The 11666-nt window shown below is 34.3% G+C and overlaps 3 protein-coding genes across 3 annotated transcripts; all 3 read left to right on the top strand.

Moving 5' to 3' along the window:
- The first annotated feature begins 3893 nt into the window (after positions 1 to 3893).
- LOC114398495 lies at positions 3894 to 4708 on the top strand. The gene is made up of 2 exons (XM_028360697.1): positions 3894 to 4289; positions 4403 to 4708. Exons 1-2 carry the CDS (start codon positions 3894 to 3896, stop codon positions 4706 to 4708), a joined length of 702 nt encoding a protein of 233 aa, XP_028216498.1.
- An 18-nt stretch (positions 4709 to 4726) lies between these two features.
- LOC114398494 lies at positions 4727 to 5959 on the top strand. The gene is made up of 3 exons (XM_028360696.1): positions 4727 to 4959; positions 5166 to 5700; positions 5783 to 5959. Exons 1-3 carry the CDS (start codon positions 4727 to 4729, stop codon positions 5957 to 5959), a joined length of 945 nt encoding a protein of 314 aa, XP_028216497.1.
- A 1816-nt stretch (positions 5960 to 7775) lies between these two features.
- On the top strand, positions 7776 to 8622 carry LOC114398493 (uncharacterized protein At4g26485-like). The gene is made up of 4 exons (XM_028360695.1): positions 7776 to 7917; positions 8050 to 8248; positions 8331 to 8431; positions 8516 to 8622. Exons 1-4 carry the CDS (start codon positions 7776 to 7778, stop codon positions 8620 to 8622), a joined length of 549 nt encoding a protein of 182 aa, XP_028216496.1.
- The last annotated feature ends 3044 nt before the right edge of the window (positions 8623 to 11666 follow it).

Below are 11666 nucleotides of genomic sequence, written 5' to 3'. Positions count from 1 at the left end.
CAAAGAGATTTTTATCCATTGTTTGGAAAAAGATAAATTTGACTGATTTTTATCGTTTTATGGGTGCATTTGCCATTTTTGGGGAGGGGGAGGGCGGAATTTGTGAGAGCATGCTTCCATCATGAGGATAATCCTAAAAAATTTCCTTAAATAATAAATAATTGTTATTTTTCACTACCTACTTTTCCTAATTTTTTTAGGATATCATAACTCCATACACATTGAGGTATTGTTTGGTAGAGTAAAATGAAATTGAAAGAAATTAAATTGTGAAGAAATATTTAAATTAAAGTAGCTATCAAAATGTGAGACTCAGGGCAATTGTTGAAAATTTTCACACAAAGCACTGCTACATCAAACCAACCAAACATAGGGTAAGTGACAATTGAATTCTGCACCTTCCTTATTGCATCCTACACCTCTCATTATAAAAGAAAAACCATAACCTATCCCTTCTATCTTCTTCCTCTCTTTTCTCTGGGCTGCCAACATAAGTCTAGACCCTCCCCTTTCCCTTTCTTTTCTTCTTCTCCAACTCAACTCTTCTTCTTAGAACATTCATTCTTATTATGACTTTTGGATCTATTTCTGGAATGACATTCCATAAGGATATAAGTACTCTTACGAAATGACCCCTCTAGAAGGAAAAATCTTACAAAACACCTCTTTCGTAAGTAAAAATATTATTTTTAGAATAACCCTTCCAGAAGATACAAAATGCACTTTCGGAAAGACTATTCCGGATTACAATTTTTGCTTCGAGAATGATCATTCCATAAGCTAAAATAGTGCTTTTCGAAAGATACAGAATAAAATTCCAAAAATACTACCTTGGATTGTTGTTATTTCTTATGGAATGGGTTTTTCGTAAGCATAATAATGATTTCCATAACACCCTTTCTGGAATATAAAAAATACACTTCTAGAAAGACTGCTCTAAATTTAAAAAAGTTGCTTCCAGAATGACCTTTTTCTAGAAGCTTTTTTTATAGTTAATTAAATTTCATAAAGGAAGAAGGAGGAGCAAGAAAAGAGAAGGGAGAAGGAGGCACTTACCTTCACAGGAGGAGGAAAGAGGATGAAGGGGTGTAGGGAAGGAGAAGCTGCTACAGGAGGGAGGGGTGCCGCTGTTGTGAGTGTGCCATCAAAGAAGGGATGTTGTCGTGGGTTGAGAGAAAGGAGAAAAGAGGCGTTTGGGTTGGGAAATGAGAGGTGAAATTTTCATTAGAAGTATTATTATATTTTTATTGAATAATGGGAGGTGCAAGATTCAACTTGGGAGTGTAGGATTGAAGTCCCAGGTCAATCTTGAAAAATTATCACAAATTGTTTCCCACATATCTGTCCTTTTCAGATTGGTCTTCGAGTGCTGCTAGGTGCACCCAATAATTTTGCTGGTGCACCCAGCAATTTATGTGAAAAGACTTTTTAGCCCCTTAGTATTTTTTTTTAAAAAATAACTCTCGCCTCTCTCTCCCACGCCTGCTTCTTCTTCCTTCCTCGGATGGTTTTGCTTCTGCTTCTTCTTCGAGATTCTGCATCTTCTTCGTTCTTCTTCTTTTTTGCGTCGCGATTCTGCATCTTCTTCCCAAGTGAAGCTCCTCCCAAGTGAAGCTCCCAAGCGTTTCCTCCATTGTTGTCGTGATTAGGAGGAAGGCTTCTTCTTCGCGTTTCTGCTTCTTCTTAGAGGTAAGTTTCTCCTTCGCGTTTCTGCTTCTTCCACCATTGTTGCCGGCGATGGCGGAAACCGCTATCAGGAAGTTGCTAGGCTGTTTACGGATCATCTGATCCGTAAGCCTCTTATGGATCAAGTTGATCCGGAAGAGGCTTACAGATCAAGTGATCCGTAAACTGTTTGTTAGTAGTTTACGGATCACGTTATCCGTAAGCATCTTCCGGATCAACTTGATCCGGAAGAGGCTTACGGATCAGGTGATCCGTAAACTATTAACAAACAGTTTACGGATCACTTGATCCGTAAAAGTAACAGTTTCATTTTAATTGAAAAAATGCCAAATATTTGATACATTGTGAGTTTTTTTTGAAATTAGGGTATTTTAATTTAGGGTATTTTAATTTAGACTGTACAATCATTGTCTGCAAATCAATGGTCCCCCTTTAATTAGGTTTGCTTGCCTTATTTTGTTTTTGGTTGTTTCAATATTGTTGAACTTGAACATTGTAATTACTGACAATTCTCCCCCTTTAATTAGCTTTTTTTGGTTGTTTCTTGGACACATTAGAAAAAAATCTTGTCCCGGTTAGCACCTAATATCCCTTTTTCGTAGACATACATATTAGTTAGGATGCTCCCCCTTATGTGATGAATAGAATAAAACACACATCAGCGGTTACATTTATGGGTCTATTTAGATAAACTTTTCTATATATATAGATATATCCTCTTTAGGGAATTATCCAAATAGTATATGTTGATTAACATTTTTTTTATCAGCAAAATAGGATATATATATATATATATATATATATATATATATATATATATATATATATATATATATATTAATAAAAGAGTACCAGAGGTACTATAATTACAAGGTGTTATAAAAATCCTAGTGGATCCACATGTGATGCTACTTTCGGACTGATGTGATCCACCCTACAAAAAAGAATACATCAACAATACCCATTGGCTTGTGAACCCTTCTAAATTAATGCCCCACAACTAATGAGCCCTCCCAATCTGCTGAAAAACATATTGTTAGGTTGGTAGACCAATAGTTAAAGTGCATATTAAAGTCTTTCTCCGATGCTCGAAGCCAAGACCATAGCAAAAACAGTCCATCATCCATCAGCTTAGTAGCGTTGAATGATTAGCATGAATTACTTCATTTAAAAAATTCCAAGAGATACCTAGTGCTTGTATGAAATTATCCAAATATTCCAAACCAAATATTGCTAGTAAAACTAGTCTCATTATTACAAAGATAAAAATCACAACTAGAGTAAGCACGGGCACAAAGATGCCACCCCCACCAACACCTTCCACAGTCCTAAATGCTGATTCCTAGGAATCCTAGGAATCCAATCATATATTTTTGGTAAGTGTTACACTCTTAGGTAGCATTTGGTAAACATATTAGAACAGAAGTTACAAAATGGAACATAACCAATGGGTTCCATTCTAGCTTTGGTGAATTATAAAAATAGAACAAAACACAATATTGTGTTGAGAAATGGTATATTTTGATTCTATTTCGTTTATCCACACACATCAAACACTATCTTAGCATTAATTCCTAATTTTCGTTTATCCAAACACATCAAACACAATTTTGATTCTATTTCGTTTATCCACACACATCATTCCTTCATGAATCATTGTTTCTCAGATTCATAAAGCTCAGCAAGTTTCTCTCTAAGCATTTGAGATGTTGTTGACCACTAAGCATTTGAGATGCTGTTGACCATTGTTTATGCTTAGTTTGTTTATCCACACACATTTGAGATGTTGTTGACCACAAAACAACACCTTCCTGAATCAAGGTCAATACCACTAAGCATTTGAGATGTTGTTGACCATTGTTTATGCTTAGTTTGTTTATCCACACACATTTGAGATGCTGTTGACCACAAAACAACATCTTCCTGAATCAAGGTCAATACCACTAAGCATTTGAGATGCTGTTGACCATTGTTTATGCTTAGTTTGTTTATCCACACACATTTGAGATGCTGTTGACCATAAAACAACACCTTCCTGAATCAAGGTCAATACCACTAAGCATTTGAGATGCTATTGACCATTGTTTGTCAGATTCATAAAGCTCAGCAAGTTTCTCTCTAATAAGTAAAACATATGATAAAACAACAAGTGGCCATTAGAGTAATTGAATTGAGTCAACCAAATGCTTGAAATTTGAGAAAATGAAATGAGTGATGGATTTTGCGGTACTCATTTGCAGATCATGGTTAGGACCAGAGGATTAGGTCGTGCCTTAGGTCAGGTCACTGGCAGAGGTGTGGGCAGAAGAGATCATGATGATTTCGATGATGTTCCGCAGCGTCGACGGCCTACTGCATCCGCACGGAGGCAGCGAGTCGCTGTGACTGCGGCGCATAATGAGCCAGTCATCCCTGCGCCAGATGTTCAGGATGACTCGATGGAGGCACCAGCTATTGTAGAGGACATTGTGGCAGACATTCCTGCGGACACAGGTGCAGAGGCTGCTGAGGATGAGCATGAAGGATTTTCGGGTGGTCCGAGCGACCCATCCGTGTTGACCCTGTATGCGGATCACGTTGCTTGCAGCGTATGGACGGGAGAGGTATTTATACTATTTATTTTTAGTTACTTGTAAATTATACTTTATGATTGAAATTAGTTTTCCTTTAAATGATGATTTTAACGAATTTTGCATTCCTTTATACTTCAATTCAGGAGCGTCCTGAATTGAAGCTATCCTCTCATGGGAGGAAGGTCCACAGTTTAGACAGGTCTGTCCCTGCCATTGAGGGACTTGTTGTTGGTACAGGACTAAGTCCTCTAATCGCGTGTTCGGTAGACACTGGCGATCGGAGACTTTTGTCCGCGTTTGTGGAGCGGTGGCACCGGGAGACGTCTAGTTTCCATCTCCCGGTGGGAGAGCTCACCATCACGTTGGACGATGTCTCCTCGCTCCTCCATCTTCCTGTGATTGGCGACTTACACGCTTTTGAGCCCTTGCACGTGGACGATGCGGTTTAGATGCTGGTGGACTTATTGATGGTCTCTCCAGAGTCTGCCAGGGCTGAGACAGCCCAGTGTCGTGGACCGTATCTACGCCTGCAATGGGTACGTGATATATATGAGTGCCAATGCCAGGCAGGTCATTGGACAGCTGCGGCTCGCGCATATCTTCTTCACCTTCTGGGTTGCACTCTGTTTGCTAACAAGAGTGCAACCAATGTCCATGTTGTCTACTTGGAGGCCCTTCGTGACCTCAGTATGACGGAGAGGTACGCTTGGGGAGTGGCTGCTTTGGTGCATATGTACGACCAGCTGAACGATGCATCTATGAGCCACAGCTGACAGCTTGGCGGTTACATCACACTGCTGCAGGTAACAAATATGTTTTTTATTCGTTCAGCCTCAACAATGTTCAACTTTAAATTTTGTTACAGTTTCATTATTAATGTTTATAATTTTGATGTTACATTTGTAGGTGGATTGCGACCAAGAAGACCGTGAAGAGCATTCGTACGCCGGCGTACAGGGAGCGCCTGGACCGACTCCGGATTCCGGATGTCTGTTGGACCCCTTATGGGGAGCACCGGGAGGTCCGAGACTTCCACGTCAGATCGTGTTATTCCGGTCTCTTGCGCTGGGGGCCTGTTGTTGTTTATTACCGACCGGAGAGGGTCGTGCGACAGTTTGGCTACACGCAGACCATTCCTGCTCCTCCTGTCGATTCATGGGTCTCGTATGATAATATACACGACAAGTGGATGCACTACGAGGATCATATCATTCCAGCAGGTGAGGTGTGCGTTGTGCCAGGGGCGTGTTCCAGTGACTACATGGACTGGTTCTTCCGCATCTCCCATCCTTTCATGACACCAGGCCACACATTAGATCCTCTGCCTCATGGTCACGCCCCGCAGCCCCGAGTCGTCCCTCAGGCCCCGCAGACAGATATCCCTCACGTGCCGGAGCCAGGAGAATCGTCGACATCTGCGGAGGAGCCTAGACATGCAGTGGTAAGTAATACTAATAATTTACGTCATTTATCTCAATATTTGCATAATAATTTATGTAATCAGTTTGTTTTGTATGCAATAGGAAGTTTGTGATGACATTGCTGAGAGGTTGGAGCGCCATCTAAGTCTAGGGGTGGTCACGCCTGCCTCATCGACACATGAGGTGATCGAAGAATGCCTCAGGTTGGCCAGGAGTGTGACACAGGACCATCTAGTATATGTTAGGTCTAGACGCAGGCGACGCACGGATCAGGCGTAGTTTATGTACATATTTTATATTGATATTCCATGTATATACATATATTGTACATAAACTCATTTCATTAGTATTGTTGGTTTTATTTATTTTCATTAATAATGCTAATTTTATTTATTTTCATTGATTGTGTATTCCATTTGTGTCTATATACACACGTGTTATTAAAATGGTCTAGTTAACTTAGTTATAGTATATGTAAATTATTATAAATGATCTAGTTAACTTAGTTTACCAACTAATAAAAAATAATTTGAAATATAACTTTAAATATAATTGAAATAAAGAAGTTGAAAAGGATGTAAAAAAAAATAAACAAAAAATGGACATCATTCGTTATCTAAGATCCTTATTTTATATAACGTACTAATATTTTTAAATTCTCTTATAATTACTATTTTCCCATTTATACTAATGATCATGTAAAAAAAATATTATAAAGTAGTTAGTATTTTAATTTTTAATATAATACTAATTATTTTTTTATATTCTTTATAATATTAATGATATGATTGATTATAAAAATAAAAAATAAATTAATGATGATAATATTAATTTTATAAATTATTATTAGCTTTTATGTATTTATTGATTTTTATTAATATGTATAAAATAACCTTAAACAATATCTTTAAATATGTTGTATATTTAATAAATTATTATTTTTCCTCTTACGGATCAAGTTGATTCGTAAGAGACTTCTGGATCAATTTGATTCGGAAGTTACGGATCAGCTTGATTTGTAAGTCTCTTACGGATCTACTTGATCAGTAAGAAGAAAACCAAACAAAAATAATTTTATCATTTTTTAGAATGCTGGGTGCACCAGCAATAAAGCTGGGTGCACCTAGCAACACTCTTGGTCTTCTCCGAAATAGGCTTAATTTTGAGCCACTTCTAAGCCCAATTTTGTTGGGCCCACGCCAGCCATTAGAAATAACAATTAGTCGTTAGAAGATTATTCCAGTCTTAAGCCATTTTTAGTGCCAACATAAGATCTGCACCAGTCGATGAGCATTGGTAAAATCAGCCGTCAAATAGTAAACGGGTGTTCTCGATATTAAATATTTGTCTTTCTTTATTACTTTACGGGTACCAATCAAGAGAACATATATTGACATTTAAGTTCTCTTTCTTCTTGTTTTCATATTTTGAAAAGATTATCCTTTCATAGGAATGCTAATATATTTTCTAACATATTTTTCTTTACACATTTTTTTCAATTATTCCTTAAAATTAATTGAAAACTGTAATATAATAGATATTCATTAAATAAGATATGATACCTACATATTTCTAATAAATTTTAACCAATAAAAAATAATATATTCCTAACATTTCATAAATTATAATATGATGATCTCTCCTTATTTCAAATAAAGGTATAATTGAAAAATAGTTATAAAATATTTATTAGGATTTAAACTTCTAAAACATCAGTAGTTTTAAAATAATTTTTTTAAAAAAATGTATTAAGTAGAAAACAAATCAACCTGTACAACCGCTCATACCAGTTGATATTCACCTTAAAGATGATTTTTGTTTCTCATGTAAAGTTCAGTTGCGCTTCCTGTTATGAGTCCTATTGGTAATAACGTTCCATTTCCAATATATCCACTAACTTTGGGCTTTTCGAGAATTTAAAGGGGAAGCTTCTTGTATAATTGAAAATAGTGTCTATAATTATTATTTGGATTCTCCATAACACTTTGTGGGGAATTTCTTCAGTCTCCAACATCTGTATATATATTCATTCTCATCATTGGTTATTTTCTTCAAGTAAAAGTGAAGACTCACTAAACCTGTGTCGTAGTGTTCAATGGGAGAGAAAAGGATAACGCTTTACCGTAGCTCTGATGAGATTTTGCTAGTGGGAGAGGGAGATTTCTCATTTTCACTTTGTTTGGCAAGGGCATTTGGCACCGCCAAAAACATGGTTGCTACCTCTCTTGATTCTAGAGGTACATTTTCAACTATTGAAATTGACAAATTATATATGTATATAATACATGCAACTTTGCTATCATGCATGCTAATACATTTTTATGCTAACTTCATTTTTGTTTAATATTTGAATACGTCAATTTTTTAAGCATCTTTAAGGAACAAGTATGGAAGTGCATTAGGGAACTTGACTGAACTAGAGGCTCTTGGCTGCACCATTGTACATAGGGTTGATGTCCACACAATGTTAGAACGCCCACATCTCATAGATCGTCATTTTGACTACATAATTTTTAATTTTCCTCATGCGGGTTTCATTGCTCGAGAAAGTGATGACTACCAAATTCAGTAAGTTATGCAAAAAATGTTAATCTATATGGTTTTTTTTTCTCTCTCTTCACCCTAAATATGTTTTTTCAATCAAATGCAGGCTTCACAAGGATTTAGTGAGTGGATTTTTGTACAATGCTAAATACATGCTTAATAAAGGTGGAGAGATTCATATTACTCACAAGACAACTCATCCTTTCAGTAAGTGGAATATCAAGAAGTTGGCTAAACGTCAGGGATAGGTGTTGGTTGAAGAAGCAGAGTTCTATCCACATCTTTATCCAGGTTACAAAAACAAGAGAGGTGATGGCCTTCAATGTGACCAGAGTTTCCCCATTGGAGAGTGTAGTACTTTCATGTTCAAGAAATTTTTTGATCGTTTTTTAAAGTAAAATTAGAAAGCCATGTTGTTGATCGCTTTTGTATTGAATACTAGAAGCAATTACTTCGGTATTGCTTGCTACTTGGTAGTATGAAAATTGCAACAATGTTGGTGTTTTTTTTTTCTTCTTTAGAAGCAATGTTATATACTTGGTAGTATTTTTTGTTTTACGGTGAATTTGACATCCAGTAACGGAATTAACCTGATAAGGTGAGGCTAAAAATGAGAAGTATTCATTTTTCCAACTATACGAAAGAAAATTTTTAATAGTATGATTATTTTTTACAAGTAATATGGATATCAATCCTTCATTTAAATTGCTTAAAAAAATCCTTCATCTAAATTTTTGGTAGTACTCTCCTTTTATTTGTATATACAAAAACTTAGAGGTTCTTCACATATGGTCAGTTAACCGGACTATCCAAATTTTTTTATTTATATTTAATTATTTATTAAAATTAATATTTTCTGTTTTTTTGACCATTTTTCAAACTTATTTAATCCCACTATTAGTTTGATGCTTAGGTCATATAAACTTTTTTATGTTTTAATGAAAAAAAGTTAGGTTTGGCTAAAAAAAATCTACAACAAATAAGCACAATGTATATTACACATTTACCCTCTTATCATACTCTTAGGAGATCAATGGTTGCCAAACAACTCTAGGTCTACCAAGTATAACCTAATCGTTATGTAAGACATTGCATAATGTGCCAAAATTGGGATTAAAAGGTGGAAACCTTTTTCCGTTTTTATTTTAGGCAAACAAGTGAGAGATAGTATAATATTTAAAAAATGTTGAAACATGATATAAAAGATTCACTTTAATACTTTTTTAGACTAGATTATATATTTAGTCCCTTAATTATAATTTAAAATTTAATTAAGTTCTTTAATTATCAAAATATTCAATAAAATCATTTAATTATTTAAAAAGTAACAATTTATCCTTTCGGTCAAATTTGTCAATTTGAATGATGGAAACCAACAACCAATCTAAAAGTCTAAGTTTCCATCAACAAACACTTCCACACCAAGAATACCCCAAAATCATTTTTTTGAAATACCTTCACTGAAAGAAAAAAAATATTCTTGGATGGGTTTTGTTCGAAACTAAACCATCTACAAAAACTCTCAACCAATTTTGCGATCAGAATAAAAATGGAGAAAATAGAAGTCTCTTTTGTAAGATCTAAGTTACATTTTTTTTTTTAAAAATATTGATTATGAATTAATTCGAAAATAATGATCCAAACATGACTCGAACTTGTGACCTTTAAATTATTAACATAACACTCTAATCAACTAAGCAAATGAATCAATTACATTATAAAATAAATAATGTTGCTATACATAATACTAAATTTCTAATGTATATTTGATGCGTATATAAATTTAAATAATAAATTTTGTTACAATTAATTTTGATATAAATTGTATAAATTATTTAATCCTGTATATTTTTTAAAAATATTTTTTTTACTATTACAAAATTTAATATATATTAAATTTTGTAATAGTAAAAAAAATTAATGCACAAATGAGTAATTTAACATATTAATAATTTAAAAAAATTAAAATTTTAAGGAATTAAAAGAAACCAAAAAATAAAAAAATCACATCATGCTGAGCCTTATCACACCAAGTATTAGTATTTTAAGATGGTAAAATCAATCAGAGTGATTAATCTTTGAATATAGTACTGTATTAGACATCCTAAGCTTACGACTTCCACTAATATATTTTAAACTAAATATGATTGAAAATGACGGCCAACACATTATGGTTTGTAATTACCGCAAATCTTAGCCTATAAATATTAGGAATTTCTTCTCATATAAACAAAAATTGACAGTGTCTAATATCATGGTAAAATAATATCATTTACAAGCTAGTACATAAAAGTTGAAGTGTTAGGATTAAATAATTTTATTTTTTTTAATTATTAATATGTTAAATTACTCATTTGTATATTAATTTTTTTTTACTATTACAAAATTTAATATATAGTAAATTTTGTAATAGTAAATATTTTTTACTTTTAAAAAAATATTCGGAATTAAATAATTTGTTCGATTTATATCAAAATTAATTGTAACAAAATTTATTATTTAAATTTACATGCGCATTAAATATACATTAAAAATTTTAGTGTTATGTATAACATTATTTATTTTATAACGTAATTAGTTTATTAGTTTAGTTGGTTAAAGTGTTGTGTCATTGGGTGCACCTAACAACATCCGTTTGCCAATGTTGGAGGGTGCAAAAGTCATTCCCCAACACTCTTCTTTCTTTCTCCACTATTACACCACCGCTTCTTCCCCCAAAACATAGTGTTCTCCCTTTACATTTTTCTCTGAAGTTTCGATTTCACACTCGTGCAACACGAAGCTCTCCTACCTTTACTTCGTCATCTCGCGCTCATTCCTCCTCAACCTCCTCTCCACAATCGCATTCTCTGCAACCTACGCCTGCGTTGCCAGTGTTCTGGACGATTGGGTTGCGGCCAAAGACGGAGAAGCATGCGGAAGCATCAGGGTGTTGGGTGTAGGTTTTTGGAATTGACAACGTTTATGATGGGAACTTAACATCGTACTCAATTGGACGGAAAGGATATAATCATTGTGTTTTAAACGATTAAGGAACTTGATTGAATATTTTAATAATTGAAGGATTCAATTGAACTTTAAATTATAATTAAGGGACCACTTGTATGATTAAACCTACTTTTTAATGAAACATCTCTCTAATCTGTTACTCGGACTCTAGTGCCGTATCAAAACTTTCTCACAAATTCACATGCAATTCAACCTGACACTACAATTTGCTAACCCTTTATATTCAAGTCTTTATTCTTAAAGCATTATTGCTCTAAAATTATCATTTCTCTCTTTGTAATAGTGGTCCAATGACCAAACAAATGCACCAATGGTATGCTTCCTAGAATGAACTAAAGATGATCTTGTGGTATGCAAGATTTAACACACAAACAATTCAGTTCAAAACTAATAAATTAAGGTCAATAATGAAGTCTAAACGAAAACAACTGAT

The sequence above is a fragment of the Glycine soja genome, chromosome 19 (genome assembly GCF_004193775.1).
Source record: "Glycine soja cultivar W05 chromosome 19, ASM419377v2, whole genome shotgun sequence".
Lineage (NCBI taxonomy): Eukaryota > Viridiplantae > Streptophyta > Magnoliopsida > Fabales > Fabaceae > Glycine > Glycine soja.
This window is presented reverse-complemented; position numbering and strand designations above follow the sequence as displayed.